Source organism: Pseudorca crassidens, chromosome 1 (assembly GCF_039906515.1).
Source record: "Pseudorca crassidens isolate mPseCra1 chromosome 1, mPseCra1.hap1, whole genome shotgun sequence".
NCBI lineage: Eukaryota > Metazoa > Chordata > Mammalia > Artiodactyla > Delphinidae > Pseudorca > Pseudorca crassidens.
In genome coordinates this window covers 125,228,792-125,251,423 of record NC_090296.1, presented here as the reverse complement: position 1 = coordinate 125,251,423, position 22,632 = coordinate 125,228,792, and the positions used below count along the sequence as shown (strand labels likewise).

Sequence of the window (22,632 nt, the reverse complement as noted above, 5' to 3'; positions counted from 1 at the left end):
GTTGGGGCAAGAAACCAGGGAAGTAGCAGCAAAGCCCCGTCCTCGGAGGTGATGGTTCTGACCCTGGGGCCCCTGGGCTCCCAGGGACCATCCCCTCAGCCCCTCTCTGCCCCCACCTTCATCCCAGCCTCATAACGCAAGCTGGGCAGACCCGGTCTGACCCTTTTTGTTGCAGATCGGGGAGACGGAGACCCGGAGAGGAGCAGCCACCTGCCAGGCGGTCAGCCTGGGCATTGCTGGTCCGTTTCTGGAGCCAGCCAGTGGGTACTTGCTGGCGTCCCTATCTGACCAGGTCACCCTCATCTGCCCTCTGCCTCCAGCCAGCCTTGGCCTTTAGGGGTGGCTCTCAGACCCCTCCCATGAGACCCAGACCCCACCTGGTGGCCCTTAGGCCTTGCCCAGGCATCAGCTCTACACACGGGGCCCTCAGGCCTCTCACTACAGCCATTCCCTCAGACCAGCCTGGCTCCTCTGTCCCCTTCCCTTGGGATCCCACTCCCCCTCATACCCATGTGTCCCCACCTCCATAAGGGTGAGCAGTTGGGCTGCTGCCCCCTGCCCACTGCCCCCAGGCAACTAACCCTCCCCAGAGAGAACACTGCAGCCCACCTCGGGCCCCCTCCCTGGGCAGAGTTGGCTCAGTTCACATTTGCGGGGAAAACCTACCCACAGTGGCCTCTTGGCTATGCAGCGTCTCGCTCTGAGAAACGGGGCTCTAAGAGCCCCTACCTCCCAGGGGGGTTGTAGGGACTGAGAGTAAAGGAGCAGCCTGCTCAAGGCTGTACAGCTGGTCACCCCTCCTAAGGCAGGCCCACGCCTGGCTGGCCGCCTGGGTCAGCCTGGGCACTGCTGGCCAGCCCCATGTGATCTGGTCACCCTGTACCTGACACATGGTTCGCACTCCATAAATCCTCACCGGAATGACTATCACTATGAGCGAAATGGAAACGGTTTTCACTCAACATCTCTTCACGGTGCTCACTCCAAGATTTGGGGCACAGGTGCGTCTTCCCCTCAAGGAACTAAGCACTGAAATAAAAGTTGGTGCCTAAAGTGGGAAGGCGATGCTTAGCGACGTGAATTGCTAATGGTGGAATTTCAAGGAGAAAAGGGACCAGTGAATATCTCCTAACCTTGGCAGACACAGAGAACACGGGGACATGAAAGTGTTTTACTGTACGAGGAGTTCACAAATCTGTGGACAGCACACACCAGTGAGGATTCCACATCACTGGGGAAGGCAGATGGGGTGGTGTTCAGGTCCTGGACAGAGACAGGGACAGAGCCCTTGGACCCACTGTTCACACAGCTTCACATTGGGAAGGGTCAGGGGAGAAGGAACAGGCGGGGTCGGGTATAGCCCAGCTGTGGGTTTTGGAGAAAGATTGCATAGCTCGTTAAACCTTGTCCTTTTTTTTTCACTTTGCCCTGGGCAACCAGGGTGCCTGCCCAGCACTTGGACAAGTCAGCACCCCTGCCCTATTAGGGGTTCTGTCTTCCCCTCCCAGTAGGGCCCTTTCTGATGGGGAGAGGACCAGGGTGTGGGGAAGGTTGGGGGGGATAGAAGGAAGACCTGTGGAGGGACCACAGGGGGATTGGGAAAGGCCCTGCCCCTCACATCCCCCCTTCCCTGGTTAAGGATTTTTTGCTAAAAGGGCCAAGGAAATGTGCGTGGGTGGAAACCCCAGAGGCCACAGCTCCTCTCCTGAGGAGCCTGGAGGTCACACTCGTGTAGGCAGCAGAGCTGGATGGTCGGCTTCTGGCCCCTGTAACCTCGGCACTGTCCTCAGATCCGGACGTGGAAAGTGCTGGAAAGAGAAAGAGCAAGAGGGGCTGAGAGGCTCTGGACTGGGTGGGTAAACGTCCCCAGCAGAAAGCCAACCAGGCCCTGCACCCAACCCTGGACAGTTCCTCCAGGAGGGTGCAGAGGGAAGGAAGGCCTGGAGGACCAGCTGTGCCCAGGGCATCCAACCCCCGACATAACCAAAGGGCCCCCAGTCTCTATCCTTCACCAGAGACTGGCCCTGCTGGGGACAGAGGACTTCCCAGTCACACACTGAGGGCAGCTCGGCCTGGAACGTGACCTGCCTCCCGGCCCACACAGAGCCTGCCGGGACCACTGCTCTCGGGAGCAGTGACAGTGCCTCAGCCCCAAGGGGTCTCCTGGCTGCGGCCCCCATTCAGGCCTGCCCTGCCCATGCCAGACCCTTGGGAGGGCACCTGAGGAAGTCGGGGGCCTTGGCGATCATGTCCTCGAAGTCGGAGAAGCCCAGCTTGCCATCGCCGTCCAGATCGGCCTCCTCAATGACCTTGTCGCACACGAGCACCACCTCGTCCTCGTCCAGCTCCGACTTGGTGAGCCGGGCCAGCGTCAGCTCCAGGTCCTCCTTGCAGATGAAGTTGTCGGTGTTGAAGTCTGTGGGGTGGGGTCAGGGACGCTCAGGCCACTCTCCTCTGAGCTGGTCACACCAGATACCTCCCTGGCCCCTCTGTGCACACTCTGGGGACACTGGATCCTTGCCCTCAGCCGACAGGGACCAGGGGGTCTCACTCACGAGGCACCTCTCGACACCACATTCAACAAATCCACATTCACAATCTGCACCAACCCCCGCCATGACGGCAAGCCCAGGCTCGACCTGAGACACTTCAAACGTCCAGATCTGAGGCCTCCTGGGAACTCTGGGCCCAGGCTAAACGGCTCTCCTGGCCTCGTCCCATGGTGGACCCTGTGTTCCCTCTAAAGCTAAGGGAACCAAGGCCTGGCAAGGCCGAGTGACTGAATCAAGGTCTGTTGATTCAGATGGCCGTTGGAGGGGAAGCTGGGATGCTGACCGGGGCCTGTTCGACGCTAAGACCCGTGTTTTCTAAACTGCACCACGTGGCCTCTGGTCCCAAGCCAGACATGGAGGTCAGAAGACTCAGAAGCCCCCCCAGAGAGAGGCCCTGTGGTTGCCTTTTGTGCACAAAGAACAGGGAACATGGTTTGATTCTGCTCGGCAAAAGGCACTACCACTGTCCACAGCTCAGCAAGATGTTCAGAGGGCCGAGCCACACACAGGCTCATCACAGGGAACTCGAACACCCTTCTGACTGCCTTTCAACCCAACTATCAGATCTTCGCAAGTGCTATTTCTTCTGTCTGGAGCGCCCTTCCCATTTATCTGTCCAGCAGACTCCATTCATTCTTCAGGGAAACTAAGGTCAAGGAAGTGGGTGATCCTTGCTAGAGGTCAGGCCCCTGTTCCCCCCAGCACCAAACTCCAGGTCCCAGTTGCCTTTCTCCATTCCACCCGCCAGTCCAGGGTGGTAGGGGAGCCCTGGTTCTCCCTTCACTTGTCCCCACACCTGCTTGGCTGTGTGCCCTGCACTTCCCCTCTCTGGCAGACTACAGCCTTCCCAGAAGCACCGCCATGGGGTCCAACATTAGGGGGATGACGGTTGGAATTCGAGAAGTTTTTTACTTGAACCTTGTGGGCGTAGTTTGTTAAGGGTAGACAAGGAGGGTGCCATGCCTCTGACGTGCAAACACAATGTGGGTGCAGAGATATATGTAGACCAAAGTCCCCTGAAATAAACGTGACAACTACAAAATGAAAAAACAGCCCAATGGGCCCCATTGCCTTGGGATCCCCTGGCTGATGAAAGATGCTGGGCACAGGAGGTTTGTCTGTGGCTCCTCTGGTCCAGGACGGACCTTCCCTGGGCCTCAAAGTTTCCATCCGAGCACTGTCTGAGGGTTTGACACCAGTCCCAGCTGCTGTCAGGCTCAGAGCTTACGAGCTCTGCAGCGTGAAGTTCTCTCCTATTGCCACAGGAGAAACCAAAAGCTTCGCAGGTACTCGGCGCCCTCTGGTGGCCAGTGGGACAGTGGGTCCTGGGCTGGGCTGGGGTGAAATGAGGCCACCCTACCCCTGGCAGCAATTACAGAGGTGGGAGGGGGTACCTAGGAGCCTACCTCTCAGCCCAGCCTCACCACCTAGCAGAGGCCTCCTCTCCAGAACCCTGGCGTCTGCCACTCTAGTTCCTCCAGGATGCCGAGTGATCTTTCTAGAACACAGGGCTTCCTGGCCTCACCTGAAACCCTGCAGTGGCCCCCAAACTCCTTGGCTGGCTCCTCACAGCCCAGCCCCAGTGACCTCTCCAGAATCACACCGCCCTCATCTCACCACATTCGTCTCCCCACCTTCTCACCACGCCCTGTGCTTTGTGGTGCTCCCTCTACCAGGTATGCCCACCCCCATTCTCCTGTTGGCAAATCTGCTCTTGTCCTCCGAGGCCATGCTGCAATGTCACCACGTGTGAATTCTCCTCACGCTAACCGCCCGCCCCAGGTGGAGTGGGTCCCTCCCTCCTCTGCTCTCAGGACCCTGCAGATGTCCCTTATGCACTAGTTGTACCCACTGGCCACTGTGCTGGACATGCACTCTTCAGAGTGTTCTTGGTGTCCCCAGCGTCCCCACGGCGGGAACCAGCAGTAACTAGATGGCCTATGGAATGCCACCACCCTCACGCAGCATCACAGCCCCCCCTCCAGGCCCTCGTTACCGTAGATCTTGAAGGCGTAGTTTGCCTTGAGGTCGCGGGGAGCCGACTCACAGAGCACAGAAAACATGTCGACAAAGTCGTTGAAGGTGAGGTTCCCGTCGCCATCCTCAGAAAAAGACTCCACAATCCTTTCCTTGAAGGGATTCTCCTGAAGAAAACAACCACAGCAGTCACCATAGGTGAAGGTTCACTGGGAGGAACCCAGAGTCCGACAGCTATGGCCTATGTGACCTTGAACGAGTGACCTAAATCCCCCTGGGCCTCAGTTTCCCCATCTGTAAAATGGGGATAATAATTGCACCTACTTAATTGGGTTGGGAGATGGTTGAATAAGTTAAAGTATGTAAGGTGTTGGTACGAAGCCTGGCACCAGTGAGAGCTCTGCAAGCATCATGTCTTGTTATATTGTTCAGATCAGCACGGAGGGCTCAGCAGAACCAAGGTGTGCCCACTGGAGGCATCACCTCTTCTGAGGCAGGAGCAGGGGTTAGTCCCATTGCCCAGGGAGTTCATGGAGGCTCCTGCCTTGACATGCAAGGGAAGACAATGTTACTGAGTCCACGTTCATACTGCTCACCACACGAGAGGCCAAAACGTAGAGAAACGAGTTGTTTGGGCAAGGAATAGTGATGTTATTTGGAAAGCCAGCTAACCGAGAAGATGGTGGGCTCCTGCCCCCAAAGAACCACCTTGCCTGAGTTAGAATTCAGGCTTCTTTTATACTAAAAGGGGAGGGAGTAAAGTCAAACACTTCCTGTTTCCCATCAGCCTCTGGAGGGGAGGTGTTAATTTCTTCCTCCCTGTAGTCATTCACAGGTGGGCCTGGTCAGGATGTTTCCTGTGAGCTAAACAGAGGTATTTTAGCTTAACGCTCATTACCTGGGAGGTAGGGTTCCCAGAGATGGGCCATTATGTATAATTTAAACTTAGAGGAAACATCCCTTTAGTGATTCATTTGTAATAGAATACAAAAGGTTCTTCCCTATTACAAGAGCCCAGGGCCTGGGCAGCTCTCAGCTCAGACCAAGATCACAGGGGGCAGAAGTGGGGCCCCAGAGGTGGGAGAACTGGGCCGGGACCAGCCCACAGGTAGGTGGGGAATTATACCAATGACTCCTTCCTCTGATCCCAACTCACTCAGGGCCCACCTCTCCTGGAGCCCTCCACCCCAGCTGGGCCAGCACTGGACCACTCCATTCTGTGCCCAGCCCAGGCCAGCACAGGGGGCTGAGAGACGATCCCATGGTTCCTGCCGAAGTGCTTCACACCCTCTAGTGATCCTCTGAACCTGGAATCAAGCCCCTCTCTAGGCCAGGCTGGACGCTTGTCAGGGCTGAGCCTCTGGCTCACTGTCCCCCAGGACTGAGGTCATGACCAGGATACAGGCCCCAAGTGGATGCCACGTGGACCCCAAGTGGACACCCTGACGCCAGAGTCACACACCTGAGGTCTGGCAAGGGGCTCTTTGCAAAGACCCATGGCAATGTGCCCTAAAACCCCAAATGCTTTCTTACCGTTGGAGTGTATTTTGTGTGTAAGGAACTCGGGAAATGAAACTCTTATGTCAAAGGATATATATGGTTTGAGGGCTAGCAGCATCAGCCTCACCTGGGAGCCTGCTAGAAAAACAGGATCTTGGACCCCAGACCTATTGAACCTGAATCGGCATTTTGACAAGATCCCTAGGTGACTCCTGGGCACGTTGAAGTCTGAGAGGAGATGCTGTGCATGACCGTGCTGTGAGAGACAACAGCCATGCGAGGATGAGGCTAAAAAAATTACCTTAAAAAGAAGATACAAACAAGATCTGCCAAGGACAGCAGACGGGCCACTGAACACAGGGGCAAGCAGGTGAGCACAGGTCCACAGCCCTGCAGACTACAGGGCAGCACCAATCACGGCACCCTTACCGAGTAAGCTCATTTACTGACACACGTAGCTCATTTATCCACAGGGTGCAGATGAGGAAACTGAGGCACAGCTGGGGTTCAACTCAGGTCTGGGTGCCCCTGCTGCCCTGCCCATCCAGAGGGGCATATTCCCCGCACTCCCAGCCCCCCTGCCCGGCCTTCTCTAGCTGATCCCCCCGGCTCCGCCGAGCAGCAGCCTCTCACGTACCCGGAGCTCCGGCATCTGGATGATGACGCTCATGGGCACGTGGACGATGGGGCTCTTCCTGTAGTCCATCGGGACGATGTTGGGAGCCAGCTCATAGAAGCGCGCGTGGAGCCTGCGAGGGAAGCAGAGAAAGAGTGCTGGAGGGGATGCAGTCCCCGGGCCCTCAGAGGCTCAGCGCCACCCTGCCTGCACCCTGGCCCCTCACGCTGGAGACCCACTTTGGCCAGGGGCCTGGGGAGACCATCTGCTCTGCCCACAGGATGGGGGATTTGTAAGGGAGGCAAGTTCTGCCCAGACCCCTATGCTGATGACTAGATTGCGTCCTGGCCATTCCCACGACCACCAACACCACGGCCACTGCTGCCACTGCCCATCCCCCCACCCGCAAGGGCTTGCCCATCTGATCTTATTTTTTTCCTCTTTGGACTCTCTTAAGAGTCTTCTATGCGCCAGGCACGTCACCTCTTACAGCTCAGCAAACTGAGGCCTGAAGAGGTTAAAAGAGTGACTTGTCTAACACCACACAACTAGGAAGTCTCAGGGACCACGGCTGGAACCCGAAACCGGAAATCCAGAGCAGAGGCTCTTAACCCCTCCTCCCCATGCCGCCCCTGCCGCTCCCCACCACTGACCTCGCTGAAGTCCTGGCCCAGTTTGCTACCCCTGCCCCCAGGCTAGGCCCTGAGGGTTGGGTCTCTGGAAGAGCTTCCGGAAGCCCTCACATCCTGTGAAGCCCCTGAGAACGGCCATCCACAACCTCTCTCCAGCTGGGGGTGGTCGGGATGGAGCCCACTGCCCTGGGCCTGGCCCTCCTCGCTGACGCGTCAGGTCCCCAGCTCCCTCTCACCCTCCCACCTTGCTCGGGGGGCCCTGGGACACAAGCCCACCTACATGCTGCGTGGACCCTCCAGGGTGTGAGACATCCTGACCCTGTCTCAGTTGGAAGCCCCTCCTCCATTATTCCTCTGCGGCCCTGTGTCCTGTTGTCCGGGTCCCTGATATCCCGAAGAACAGCCCTCCCCTCCTAACCCCAGGCAGGTACAAATTAGGTTCAGATGAAATTGTGTCCAGGAAGTGCTGCCAGACAGGGGGACAGGTGTCAGGGGTATTGACGGGGGGCTGTGGTGAGGCCCAGGGCTGCTGGGGCCTGGATGGACGGGTGATCCCATATCTCCGGGGCCCACCTTCCCTGCTACCCCCAAAGCTGGATCAACCCTGGTCTTCTTCTAAGTGGCCTGGCCCAGTGACATGCTCCTAGGCCCATCCTCAGTAGGCCCTTCAGCATAGCCACCTAATCCCCCATCAGGGTCCACCCAACTCTTGTCACCCTGCTGCCCAGCCCTCTCCAGTGGAGCAGGTCACTGCTTGCCCAGCTCACACACAAAATGTCAGCCACTGTTTAGCAAATGCTCACTCTGTGCTGGGCTTTGGGTTAACCCCGTGTGCACTGCTTTACTCAATTTAATCCCTAATCACCCCGAGAGGCAGCTATTAGCACCCCCACCCCTGTTTTTCCGGTGAGGAAGCTGAGGCTAAGGGGTTAAGCGTCTGCCCCAGCTTCCAGAGCCAACAGCGGCAGGTCCAGGCCCTCCCTGTAAGTCAGGCCACCCAGGCCAGCACATCAGCACCTGGTTCAGAGCACCTGTACAGTAAACGCAAAGCAAATGCCATGAGCACACTTGGCCACTCACATGCTCCTATAAAAGGGCCTGAAATCACAAGGAAGGTCCAAGGCTTGGAAACACAGACCTGGAGGGGAAAACCCAAACCCTGTCCTTTGGGTCAAAGGGGGGGCAACGGATAACAGAGTGACAGGATCAAGCTGGGACCCTCCACGAGGGGGCATCCGAGGGCTTTCTTTGCTCTTACTTTCGGCATTGAGGAAAAATTTGCCCTTTTTTTATATTGTCCCCAAACATGGAACCTGGACTATATATCACACTTTATGCATCTGGTTTCCTGCGCTTTTGCCAGGACCATAGTATTTGCAACGGTTACGTTTCCCCCTTGACCTTGACATTTGGGATGTGATGTTGGGGTGTTTGAGGGTTGGCTTACACCTTCAAAGTTTTGTGGGGTGGCTGCAGCAGGGACGTGAGTCAGACTGAGGTTGGAGCCCTGCCTACACCTCTCACTAGCTGCGTGGCCTTGGGCAAGTGGGTTAACCCATTGGAGAACAGATTTCCCTCTCAGTTAAATGCGGATTGTCCTACCCTCCTCACACTTGTGAGGATTAAAAAGGATGGCGTTAGTATTTAAAACCACCTGGCCTCAACTGGTAGCTATTAGCGTTTTGCCTGCCATGTCAGGGCCTCCCTGCAAGGGACGAGGATTTGGGAGAAGGCCTGTGGGTATTAGTGGAATTGAAGAGGTGTCTTCTGGGGTACGAAGGCCAGCTTCTGCCCTGGGACAGAGATGTGTTCTGACTCTATGCCTATAGTGATATTGGAATTTGTTTTTTAAGGAAAACTCAAGGAGAATTTGGAAAGATGAATCACTTTGGGAAAAACTCCAAAAACTGTCACAGAACTGCATTCCTGTACCCCTCCTCCCTTAAAGGGCACTACTGAATTCACGAAGATGTACATATTAGTCCTATCATAAGTTCCAGGGGCAGAAACAATACCTATGCTACTTGAACTGTTCCAGAGCATGGGGCAAAAAAGTGAAAGCCTCCCAGTTTATTTTAGGAAGTTAATAAGAACCCTGCTACCAGAACCTAGTAGGTAGCATCCAAAATGGACCAATGGTACTTACACATACAGATGCAAAAATCTTATAAAATAACATATTAGTCATTTCAGGTCCAACAGCATTTTAAAGAGTAAATCATTGGGACCAAGTAGGATTTACTCCAGGAATGCATGGGTGGATCAATGTTTGGGAATCTGTGACTATAAATCACATTAATAGGCAGCAAAAAATATTTTGATCAACTTGATAGCTGCACTTATGACCATATGGTTGTATGTACACAGAAAAACATCTGAAAAGTGTACACCACGGGTTTACACTGATGGTCTCTGTGAGGCAGGAGTGGAGAGGAGTGATAAGAGAAGGCCAACTTTCACTTATTACTTTACCTACTTCTGAACTGAGTTTTTAGAGTATTTATTAATAAAAATAAAAAGTATTTTTAAGGTATATATTAATTTTTTCAACAAAAAACTTAAAATCCTTATTCAAACATAAACAAAAGGATGCTCTCTACCTGAAATCAACACCTAACATTATACTTAAATGATAAAAGTACTACAGACATTCCCATAAAAGTGAGACTCCTACCGTCACCATCATTATATAACATTTCCCCTGTGAGTGCCAGTCAATGTAATTAGTCAGAAAAATAAAAAAGTATATCTAAATATTGGAAAGGAGGATGCAAATTATTATTTGCTGGAAAACCAAAAATAATCAGTTTAAAAACTATTTGAATGAGGACTTCCCTGGCAGTCCAGTGGTTTGGACTCTGTGCTTCCACTGCAGGGGGCACAGGTTCGATCCCTGGTTGGGGAACTAGGATACCACATGCTGCGCAGCACAGCCAAAAAAAAAAAAGTTAGTAAAAAAATATATATATATTTGAATGAGAAAGAGCTCAGCAGCTCTTCTACACAATAGTTTTTCTACCAGCATTCACCTATTCAAAAATATGATATAATAGAAGATCTAATTCACAATACAAAATCCGCCTCCAAAAACCCCCAAACAACTAAGTATAAAATAAATATGAAATGTGCACAAAGAAAACCATGAAGCTTTACCAAAGGATGTAAAATATTTAGGGAGTTAGATAACTTTCCTGATTGGAAAGGCTTACTACTGTAATGATGGCAACCTTCTCTTCATTTTCCTGTAAAATGAATACACTCTTAATTGAAATCTGCAAAAGATTTATTTGAGATCTTGCCAACCTGATTCAAAAGTTTGTTTGGAAGAATAAACATTGGAGAGTTGGGGAAAAACCCTGAAAAAAGAGTCACCGGGGAGATGTTTGTCCCGTCAGATGTTAAAACATAGTTTAAAGCTATTATAAGTAAAACCACATGGAACAGACATTGGTGTAGAAGAGGCAGACCCAAATATAAATGAGAATTAGTCCAAGACAAACAGTATTTGAAATCAGTGGGGAGAAGATGGATTCTTCTGGAAGTCACAGACTGGTTGGTGGTCCACATTCATGTCTAGCTTTCATGTAAAATAATGATTTAAAACTTAGCTGCCAACATTTACAAATTAAACAATTTTACATGAAAAACCTGGATTTCCCCAAGGCCACAACCAGTTGGGGCTCAGGAACAGCAATTTCTGCAGATCCTTGTCCTAAAACATTCCCGTCGGGTTACACGGCTTCATTTATTTGCAGTGCATGTTGGCCCCCACAAACAGCTGAGTTTGAGACCCTTGGGAAAGTCAATAAATGATTTGGGGACAGAAGACAAAAGAGATGTAACAGCCAGTGTGATTGAGGAAGCAGGGAAATGGAGACTCATGCATGGCTGCTGGAGGGCAATCTAGCAATAAAAATCAAAAGCCTTAAAAATGTCCATGGCTTTTGGTCCAGAAATCTCTGTTAGAAATGTATCCTAAGGAAATAATCCCAGACATGTGGGCTATAGGTCATGGTGTCCCAAGGATGTGCACTGCAGTGCTAATTATAATGGTGAAAAGCTGAAAATCTAAATGTCCAACCAAATGAAAAGGTGGTGAGATCTTTTTTTTATCTTATCTATTTTTACAAGTTGCCTAAGGAAAAGCAACTTAAAGCATATTACAGAACAACCTGATCCAAATTTCCGATAAACACACACAAAGGGAAAATAGTTAAACATTATTTACCCAGAGGTTAAAAATACCGAAAGATTAATAGCCATTATTTCTGGGTGGCAGGATTACAGACAATTTTTGTTCTCTTTTGACTGGCTTTATTTTCTAATTTTTCTACAGTCATCATGTATCACAGGTGAAATAAAAAATTAAAAGTAATTAAAATAGATTATACAGAGTTTTTAAATGGTTGAGAAAATAAAATAGATGATAAAGTAACAAATAGGCAAACACCCCGGGGTGCTAGCTGGGCCTCGTGCTTAGGAGCATAGGCTAACTGGGGGCAGGGGAGTTACCTATAGCAAAGAAGGTGGCTGAACGGGGGGGCTGCCCACTCAGGCTCAGCGTCGGGCTGGAAGAGCTGTGCCCTGGGGAGCAACTGGATCCACCCGGGTTTGTGTGTGTGTATGTGAGTACAGAGGAAGGAGGGGAGCGGGGGAGGGGAGGGGAGGGGAGGGGAAAACTGCCCAGACGGGTATCTGTGACTCAGTATCATTGACCCAAGGCTACCAGAGAGCTGGGCCCCAAGCTGCAAAGAAGAACCTGCTGCTCACGTTTCCTCCTCACCATCTGGTCAGTTCTCAGGGTGCAGCCCACCCAGAAAACCATCCGGCTGGAAGGCCCCTGGGAGGAGGGCCCTGGGCCTTGGGCCTGGCTCTGCCATTGACCTGCTCTGTGTTGCCGGCCGGGTCCTCGCTCCTGGCCCTCTCTGGGCTCAGGGCCTCGGTCGTCCCGCCTGGACCTGAGATGTGAACAGCGTGGAGAGGGCTCGCCTGGCAGGGGTGATCAGTCACACTGGCTCTTGCTGGGGCCCAGAGAGAAGGTTGGAGAAAATCGAGGGGGCTGAAACTGGAATCGAGCCACCGAGGCCACGCCTGGTCCCCCAGGGACATGTAATCCCACACGCTGCCTGGCCTCACGACCCTTCCTGAGGGTGGACGGGTGGGCAACAAAACTCCAAGCAGCCTGTGCTGAACAACACTGTCACCCCTGCCCTCCCAGCCATTGGAGTCTGTGGAAAAACAGCCCCAGGGGGCACTGTCATCCGTACTGCAGAGGTGGCAACTGAGACATGGCAGGTGCTACACAGTGGGGACCAGATCCCAGGGCCCCTGCTCCCAGTGGGGCTTTACCCCCTCCCCCTCCCCACATGACCACTCTGCAGAAAACGCCCCAGGTCTGGTCCCCAGTGAGTGTTAACACAGAGGTGGGGCCTGAAGGAACCAGAGCAGGCAGCGGGGGACTCAGAAAGCGTGTCCAGCTGCCAGAAGGGGTCCTTTCCCCGCTTTGTGGACTCCGGGCCCGGGTTGAACTACAGAGGCCGGCATTGAAGGATGCAGAGCTGGGCAGGCCAGGGCTGTGGGGAGCCAGGAGACCCCCTACCCCTGCTCAGACCACCCACCTGCCCGGGGCTGATCATTTGCCAAGAGACCAGGGTCACCCTCAAAGGCCCCTCAGGTTGAATCCAATTCCTGGCCTGGCCTCTGAACCACTCTCCTCCCCCACGGGCAACTGGGGATGGGGCAGGGTGAAGCAGGTCTGTGCCCTTGACCCCGCTGCTCCTAGCCTGCAATGTTCTCCCCTTGGCCAACCCTACCCATCCTTCACCCACACACTCTTCAAGCGCTTACTGGTGCCGTGCCCAGTGCCAGGCATGGGGAGCCTGTGTCCTGCCTGACTACAAGTCCGGGGGGGAGCTGGGCACCTGAGCCATGAGCCCACAGAGCCCCCCAAGAAGGCTGCAAAAGAGGCTGTGTGAGAGCTGGGGGACAGGGAGTTGGGGGCTCACAGAGTAGATGACTCTGGAGTGGGTCTTGAAGGACATGCAGGAATGCAGCGGGAAGATGAGAAAGGCAGTGGGGCAGCCAGTGCCAAGGCCTGGGGACGAGCTTTTGCTGCCAGAACAGAAATGGTAGCGGGCCTCCCCAGGACAAGCAGTCTGGGCCCGGCGTCTACAAAGGTGGGAAGTCAGGATGGCGGGAGCTCCCTGTTACAGAGGACAAATGTGGTGAGGCTTAAACGAGGATTTGGGCCAAGAACTCTGAAAGGTAAGAGGTGCCACGGGAATGCCAGGGTGACCGCTGTGTTATTACAGTTCTGAGGACCATCTGTCCAAATGGGAAGCGCACCCCACACCTCACTCAAGCTACAGACCAAATGCAATTTATCAAATACCACACTCTGGCGTTCCTGCCTCTCGGCAACGGGGGAGGTATCATTATCCCCGTTTTATAAAAGAAACAGAGGCTCAGCGAGGCTCAAAGCTTGTCCAAGGTCAGAGCTGGGAAGTAGAGCCCAGGTCTGCTGATGCCAAGGCCTGGGGGCTTTGCCCCTCACCCTGCTTCTCCAAGGTGGTAGGAGTGGGCATCCCTGCCCACCCAGGGGACAGGCTGGAAAAGCAGCCTGGGCAGAAAGGAAGGACCGAGGGACACCATCTGAGCAGACTGGTCATGGCAGTGACAGACCACAGCTCCCTTGGGAAGTGTAACAGGCTCTAGCCTCAGCCTGCCTATCGACCTCCAGGGAAAGTGATCCTGAGACCTTGCTGGCTTTTAGTGCCACCTGATAGCCCAGAGAGGGGGGCCTGGCAAGGCCTGTGGGGCCAGGTTTCCTGGCATTCTGTGAGTCCTGCCCACCATCTGGTCCTGGGGCTCTGAGTCTGCCAACCCCCTTCATTTCTCCTGTCTAGGCCCACCCCACCCCCAAAGAAAGGGAAGAGACCCCTGGTGGACAGCTCAGGGGCGGTGGTGGCATTGCCTGGCATGCCCCTGCCTTTAGGACCTCCCAGGAGTGGCAGGACATCAGAGCCAGAAGGCTCTTAGGGATCCCTAGTCTAACAGACAGGGTCCCCCCCTTAGTCTGACAGGTCCCAGGGTGCAATGAAATAACGAGGACCCTGGAGTCAGAGGCCAGGTCTTCAGTCCCTGGCTGGGTGACTTTGGCCAAGTTGCTAAGCCCCACCTGTAAAGTGAGGATAAAAGGATTCTCCTGTTACAAGGGCACAGTGAGGATTAAATGAGAATGTTCCTGAAACCGCCCACCACGGAGCCTGGCATGCAGTAAGCAGACGTTCGATTCTTGGCAGAAGGACGTGAGCCGGGGGGTGGGACGTCTCGAGTTCCCACAGCAGCCTGCGCTCGGCTGCCGATGGGGGTGGAAAAGCTAGTCCTCAGCTGGTGCAGCACCCCCCCACCCCCCTGCCTCGGCCCCCAGGGTCCCCGGCCCCACCCCTGCCCCTGCCCCAGCTCCAGAGGGTCGAATAAGAGCCACACTTACTTGAGGATGTCCTTCTTATTGAAGAAGGTGCAGTCCTGTGGAAGGAAAACGCACATTTAGTTGGTTGTCCTTCCTCCCTCAGAGCCACACAGGAACAGCCAGCCCTGGACTGGGGGCAGCAGAGTCACTACCACCCCTCCCTGCCCCAGCCCATTGCGGGGAGCAGTCTAGTGGGTCCAGAAGCTGCCTTCTGAAGCTTTTGACCTGAGCCAGGGAAGTGAGTGTGTGGCGTGGGGGGCTGGGAGGCATGCGTAGGGGAGGGCATTTGGGAGGCAGATGGAGAGGTCAGAGGTGGATGCGATTGATTCGAGGGGCCAGGAGATACCCTGTGGGACACCCGGGGGAAGTGAGTGGGAGACAACTTGGGAGACAAGACAGGAGTGAGGACTGACAGGGTCACCGCATTGCCCAGCGGCAGGGGGCACGGTCCATGCTGCAGGCCCTAAGAATGGTGCCTCGTGGCGTCATGGGTGGCGTGTCCTGAGTGGTCGCAGGCAGAAGCCCCGTGGTCAGAGGCTGAGAGTTCCAGGCACACAGACTGGGGATGGGGCAGGGTGAAGCATCTAACTGGTATCTGAAGCCACAGGAATAGATGAGGTTAGAGAAGGCAGTGAAGAGGCTGGGGTGTGGGGAAAGAAGGGGCCGAGGAGGAGAGGGGGAGGAGGAAGGTGGGCAGGAAGGAACCGGCAGCATCAGAGGCCAGGGTGCACAGAGGCCAGGGTGGAGGCTGCTGGGGACCCCCAGGTAGGCATGACTCAGGGCTGGGGCAGCACTCGGATCCTGAGTTCACCCAGATTATAAACTCATCTTGAGGATTCTGCCTTGGTCTGGATAACCCACCTCCTACAGTCACGCCTCTGTCCACAGCTCCGCCTGCCTGGTGATGTTGCTACTATGCCAGGCCTTGTGGGAAGTATGGGGGTGAAAAGGACCCAGCACTTCATAAAATGCCCAACCGTAAAGGGCTTTTGTGCTTCTCCCCTGCCATTTGGCCCCTCCACCTTGGCCTGTTGTTGAAGCGTGAGGGAGCCCAGAGCTGGTGGGGCCTCCTGGGGCGGTATGCTGACCAGAGCTGGCTCCGACGAGGGACTAATGGCCACGGTACAGGCTTGCAGACAGCCCGGCTCACACTGGATGAGACCTGGAGCCCCTGGCCCCGGGGCAATTGCACTGCACATTGAGGAGGACCCAAGAAAGCAGGCCCACAGGATGCATATCTAGGGTTTCCAGTGGGCACCTGAAGGAGAGCCAAAGAGGGGAGAGTTGGTGGCAATTTCCAGGCCCCAGTTAGCCCCACAAGTCTGTCCTGAGCCACCTGCTGCTCGGCGGGAGTTAGACTAAGGACCCGCATAGTCTGGCCCTTCTTGGAAACATAGGGGCTTCTCCTGGGGGGCTAGACTTTGCTTTCGGTGATAGCTCCTCTGTAGGGGCCAGGAGAGGCTCAGGCTGGGGAAGCAGTGCCCCCTCCCCACCCAGAATGGGCAAAGAACTCCATGCCCCACAGGCCTAAGACTCAGACAGGCTGAAGACCGTGTGGGCTGATTTCTCAGCAGACCCCAGAAACCTGGAGCAGGCAGCAAAGGCCGCCCAGCTGGGCCTTCCAGGCACAGACCTCTCTCAGTCCCACAGCTGGTTCTACAGCCTGAAGCTGCCAGTGAGAAGGGCCAGAGCGCTTCCAACCAGCATGGTGGGGGTGTCGGCATAACGGGATGGGGAGAGGTCCTGGCTTCTGCTCTCTTTCCCCCTGGCCTATCCTCTTCCCCCTCCCCTCTCTTCTCTCCTCTCTCCTATCCCCTGGGTTGGAAAGGAAGTATCTGGGTCCTGACCTGAGGGTTTTATTGGCATTAAATGTGAAAGCTTCTCACATGACTCCAGCCCCTTACCACAACTACTTACATCTGTCCACATCAATGGTCCTCAAGGTGTGGTTCCTGGACCAGCAGCATCACCATCACCTGGGGACTTAGTGGAACTTTAGATTCTCAGGCTTCTCTCCAGAAGTACAATCAGAAACTCTGGGGATGAGGCCCCGCAATCTGCATTTTAAAAAGTCCTTCTAGAGATGCTGATGCTTGCTGAAGTGTGAGGGCCTCTGCTCTAGAGCAGAATCACCTGGGGAGCTGTTTAAACTCCCTGTGTCCCCTCCCATCACCACCAATGGACCCCAGATCAATTACATCAGAATCCCTGAGGGTGGATCCAGGCATCAGCAGTTTTCAGAGCCATCAGGTGATTGCACTGTGCAGCCCAGCCTGAGAACCACACCACAGCCAGTCCATAATTACCATGGCTAGTCCGTGGGGGCTCTGAATATCCAATTTTGTTTAATCCTCATCACTAGCCTATGGGCGGGGACGGGGGGCACGGGTGGGGCAGGCATTACCTCCCCATTTTATAGATGGGAAAACTGAGGTTCAACAAAGTTGAACAGCTTGCCCTAAATTGCACACGCAGATCTGGGCTGGGCTGGAACTCAGGCCTATGGGCTTCTTTTTTTTTTTTAATTAATTAATTAATTTTATTTTTGGCTGCATTGGGTCTTCGTTGCTGCGCATGGGCTTTCTCTGGTTGCGGCAAGTGGGGGCTACTCTTTGTTGTGGTGCGCGGGCTTCTCACTGCAGTGGCTTCTCTTGTTGCAAAGCACGGGCTCTAGGTGCATGGGCTTCAGTAGTTGTGGCACGTGGACTCACTAGTTGTGGGACACGAGCTCTAGAGCACAGGCTCAGTAGTTGTGGCGCACGGGCTTCGTTGCTCCGTAGCATGTGGGATCTTCCTGGGCCAGGGCTTGAACCCGTGTCCCCTGCATTGGCAGGCAGATTCTTAACCACTGCGCCACCAGGGAAGCCCCCTATGTGCTTCTTGACCACTGCCCACTGAGTGGAAACAGAGCCACAGTCCACTCAGCACCGTCGTACAGCAACCACTCCACGTCCTGCTTCCACTGTGTATTCCCATATCTGGTACATGGTGCATGCTCAATAGAGACTGGTGGAATGAATGGCCAGACTTTTCCATATAAACCTTCCACAGCAGTTAACATTATTTCACTGGCTGGGGAATATCTCACTGCAGGCACTGGCCCTGCTTAACCTAAACTTTCTCATCTTTCTGAACATTTAGCCACAGCCATTTCTAGGTGTTCAACATTACCAATAAAGCTACCATGAACCTCGTCGACTGATGTTTTGCTTGTTCTTCTGCTGACTTACTTCCCTGGAACTCATCCCAGGGAGGCAGCTCATAGGGGAGGAACATGGCAGATGCCTTAAAAGCTTCTCAGGGGGGCCTCCCTGGTGGCGCAGTGGTTGAGAGTCCACCTGCCGATACAGGGGACACGGGTTCGTGCCCCGGTCCGGGAGGATCCCACATGCCGCGGAGCGGCTGGGCCCGTGAGCCATGGTCGCTGAGCCTGCGTGTCCGGAGCCTGTGCTCCGCAACGGGAGAGGCCACAAGGTGAGAGGCCCGCGTAATGCAAAAATAAAGACAGAAAACAAACAAACAAACAAAACCAAAAAAAGCTTCTCAGGGCTCTGAGTAGCCTGGCAGCGTGGCAGAGGAAAAGGTTTAGTAGTCAGACGCAAATTCTCGTCTTGCTTTGGACCCTTAGGCAAGTTCAGTCTCCTGTTGGAACCTCAGTTTCTGCATCCGTAAGATGGGGATACTGCCTCTTGGAAAGGGGCAGTGAGAGGAGCAAATGAGATAAGATGCAGGAAGCCTATAGGGCACAGCTTACCCCGTTTTGTGCAACAGCTCCACCCAGTACCCCATGTCCCAAAGGCATCCCTTCAGAGCCCGCAGCTCTGTGTCTGTTCCCACCCTGAAGACACCAAACAAAAACCCTGCCCCCCTCCGTCTACTCAGCTGCCCAGGGAGCTACAGCCATAGGTCTGCAGGAACTCTTCCCTTTACTCCACTGAGAACAAATGTCCGGTCACTGCTTGGCCCCTGAGAGTTCACAGGGATAGGTCTTCAGGGAAGAGTCCCAGCTCAAGTTAGGGTTATGAGGGGTGGGAGGGAGGGAGGGGGCCTAGCCCAGGAGAGATGAGCCCTCAGGACTCTGGCAGCAGAAGACAGGGCAGGCTGGGCTTTTATAATAGAAGCTCCGATGTTATGCCAGTTAAGGCTACAGTTCCTCCTCTAAGCTTATATTCATCCTGTTCTCCCACCTGGAGTGCCTTCCCCACCTTGTCCAGCTTGTCCAAATCCTTTCCATGCTCCAAAGCTCAACTCAAGGGTATTTTGTCCAGGTAGCCTCCCTGCCCCCCATCTCCCACATGCCTGGTCTGCCTGTGCCAGTGGTCCTGAGCCGAGCCATAGCCAGTCCCAGCTGGAGTGGACTCTCCATCCAGCTCTGCCAGCTCAAGCCTCAGCACCGCCCAGCGGACCATCACACAGCTCAGCTGATCCCTGCAAGAGCCCTGTGACATGAGCACAGCAGGGCTAGTGATCATTCCCATTTTAGAGGTGGGGACACTGAGACCCAGAAGAGGACAATGGCTTACTAAGGCCTACAGCATCTATGGCCCAGCCATGACTTGAACCCAGGACTTCAGAACCCCTGGAGTTCTTTCCCCTCCTTACAGCCGTGCTTTAACAAGTATTCATTCATTCAGACAACATTCTCCACTGCCTCTTCTGTGCCTGAGCAGGGGACACACAGGAAGTGGGATGGAGGGGAAACAGACAGTGATGACTGGGTATAAACCATTCTGTGGCCAAAAGAAGGATTGGGGGAGGGCATCAGGGAGCCTGTCCAAAAGAGGTGAGGCCTGCCATGGACAGAAAGATAGGCCAGACGGCGCTGATGAAGAAGTGAGGGGAGGGCGCCAGGAGAACAAGGCCAGAGGTGAGGCCATGCTTGGCTAGAAGCCCTTCAGTGTGCCTGGAACTTGGGGTGCCAGGGGAGGGACTAAAAATGAGGCTGGAGGCTGGCTGAGCTCAGACCAGGCCAGGGTGAGGTCTGCTCTGCACCCCGCTCAGGCTATTATCCCAAGACACTGTGGAATTCCAGGGAGAGGAGAGGGTCACACCCATGTTTTAGAAAGATCCTTCACATCTTTGACCCTGTACTTCTGCTCCAAGGTGTTCATGACCTATATATGGACAACTCCCTAGGGTCTCCCACCGCAGTGGGGGATTAGTTAATACACATACGATTCAACTCTTGGTCCAGAGATTCTTTTTAAAGAAAAAATTGTTTTACATTGGTGATGCACATTGTGTCTGTCGAAAGAAAATGGGAAGGAGTGAGAAGGGGATGGAGTGAGAAACAGAGACTGTGGTAGCAGCACGCGGGTGGCTGGAGGGTGCAGAAACGGGTGGGGTGGGGAGGCAGCAGTTACATTTTCAGTTACATGACACTGAGAGGCCTCACCCAGGGCCCTGGCTATGGAGATCGAGGATGGGATCCCCAGGTGAGCCCCCAAAGAGGATGAGAGTTACAGGACCTGTCCTTGACTGAAAACATAGGCCATAGTAGAGCAAAGAGCAGTGGAGGGTCCTGGGGAAGGCGATGAGCTCTTGGTTGTTTGAGGGGTCTAGGGGCTGGATCTGGAAGGCAGAGAATTGGTCTGGGAAGAAACCTGAACTTTGGGAATCACTGGCACCTGGGGACTGGGGAAGAGGGCAGGAAACCCTGGAGATCAGTTGGGGGAAGGGGTGGCTGTTACTCGAGGCCATCCCCAGCTTGGCCTTCGCTGGCCCTGGCCAGCTGGAGAGTCTCAGGGAGGGAGACGTGGGGCTCTCAGGTTTCACAGCTCTCGTTCCTCCCACCAGGCCCAGCCTCTGCCAAAGGATCAGAACCCAGCACTGGGCCTGACTCCGAACGGTAACTCAACGCCAGGCTGGACTGAGTGGGAACCCAGGCTCCCCATGCCCACGAGGCTACTCTTCTGAGCATGGTCTACCTGCCTGCCTGTACCCACCTCCAAGTCTTTACCCAAGCTGTCCCCTCTGCCTGGAATGCCTCCTTCGGGGCTCTGATGGGCAAAATCCTACTGACCTTTCAAGGGTCTGCAAGCGCTGCATTATTTCTGAACCTACCAGTCGAAGCAAAGACCCCCTTCCCTCCAGGTCTCCCACTGCCCCCTAGTGCCCTCCCCTAGAGCACACTCACCGCCTGCCTCGCACTGGAGGCGAGGGGCCGTCTCTGCAGACAGTGAGGGCCTTGAGGACATAGAGCACACACAGCCCCCAGCCGCAACGAAGGGAGTGAGTCTTGGATTCACAATTCAAATTCTTGTGTGAACCTTCACTGTGCAGGGTACCGAAGGCCTCCTCAGCCTTTGTTTACTCTACTGTAAAATGGGGCTAAATAACCCACCTCCCTGTGATGATCAAATGAGTTGATGCATAGAGAGCCTCCCATTATAGCGCTGGGTACACAGAAGGCGCCTCCACGTGAGGCCCTGAGAAAGCAGTGTTATTGACAACCAGCACTTCCAGGAGGAAAAGGGCCTTTATTTTACTTGTGCCCACATCAGAGGACCCACACTTCAAGCTCGATGCCAAAATAAATATTCACGAAGGCAACAGGCAGCTGTGGAGACCCTGCTGGTGTTCATCTCCCCCAACCACACTCCACACAGGCCACAACACAGTCCAGCCCCCTCTACCTGGCAGAGTCAGGAATGAAGCATCAGAGTTGGGCCTGGGAGGGTAAGTGAAATCATTTGGAGACCCGGGAGCGGCATCCCCGAGCACGGGCAAAGAGAGGGAGGAAAGAGCCCGGCGTGTCAAGGGAACGCGGATAGTTCTGGGGCAGCTGCAGTGCTCAGGGCAGGGAAGGGGCCTGGGCAGGCTGGCCAGGGCTCTGGGCAAGCCAGGAAGCTGGGCTCCTCCATCCTGCAACCACAGAAAAGTTTGTACATGAGTGGGAGGGCGTTGGGATCTGATCTGGACAGCTCCCGGGCTCTGGAGGCAGAGGAACTCAGAAGGGTCTAAGGGGGTGGCTGCTGGGGGACTTAGGGAGCTTGGAGAGGTGACCATGTAAGACTGGTACCTCGCTTGCCTTCTTGCTCCAATTATTTCCATACTGGGGCCATACGGAGAGACCCCAACCTAGAATGGCATTGGGGTGCTGATGCACTTCACTCCCTACCCAGCTAACAGCTAATTTCTACTTTACAAAGACTCACTCTCCTGGGCTGCTTCCCAGGTTTTCGGGGGTAGTGGGGGTGGGAGGGTCCTCCCTCCAGCCTACTTTTAAGAACTCCATCTCTGCGCCAAGGTGGGCGATGGGAGGAGTAGTCTGGGAAGGGTTCGGGTCCAGCCTGGGGCCAAGAGCAAGAAGTCTGAATGAGAGAGAGAAGAGGGGGGAAGCTGGAAAGAGGGACGCCTGCGAGAATCTTTTAAGTGGAAAGCGCTCTCATTCCTCGGGTAGGTAAACTGAGGCTCGGAGAAGTCACCAGCCCAAGGTCAAGCGTCAAGCTGAAAGCAGAAGCAAGGTTTGAACCCGGGGAAACGGCTGTCGGGAGGCCTCGGCAAGCGACGGGAAAAAGAAGGGAGGAGCCGAGGGGCGCCGCTTCGGGGGCCGGGCGGCGGGCTCACCTGGTAGTTGTCCAGCTGCTCTTCGGTGAAGATGGTCTGCTTGTTCCCCATGGTGGCTGCGGCGCCGTCGCTTGCTCTCCCGGAGGCCGCCTCCCATCAGCGGCCGCCGGAGCCCCGCGCCCGCGGCCCTCGTCAGCCCCTCGGCGGGCAGCTTCCGACGGCCGCCGGACCCGCCGCCCGGCCTCAAGGCGCCGCGCCCCGCAACCCACCCGGCGGGGACGGGGCGGGAGCCTGGGAGGAGGGGAACGGACCCCAAGCGTGGCGACTCCGCCCCACGGCGGGGAGAGGGCGGGCACCCGGCTCCCAGCTGCCGAG

General features: G+C 54.9%; 1 protein-coding gene across 2 annotated transcripts; it reads right to left on the bottom strand.

Annotated features, from left to right (window-relative positions):
* Positions 1 to 1,157: 1,157 nt before the first annotated feature.
* CIB2 (calcium and integrin binding family member 2) lies at positions 1,158 to 22,599 on the bottom strand. Of its 2 annotated transcripts, XM_067755509.1 has the most exons (6): positions 22,318 to 22,590; positions 14,770 to 14,804; positions 6,667 to 6,778; positions 4,549 to 4,696; positions 2,221 to 2,416; positions 1,158 to 1,808 (listed from the first exon to the last, which is right to left on the bottom strand). In XM_067755509.1, the coding sequence occupies exons 1-6, from the start codon at positions 22,366 to 22,368 to the stop codon at positions 1,787 to 1,789; spliced, it is 564 nt and encodes a 187-aa protein (XP_067611610.1). In that variant the 5' UTR covers positions 22,369 to 22,590; the 3' UTR covers positions 1,158 to 1,786. The 2 variants fall into 2 exon arrangements, with proteins under 2 accessions (XP_067611610.1, XP_067611600.1); XM_067755499.1 differs by having other exon boundaries at positions 1,158 to 2,416; positions 22,318 to 22,599.
* Between the last annotated feature and the right edge of the window lie 33 nt (positions 22,600 to 22,632).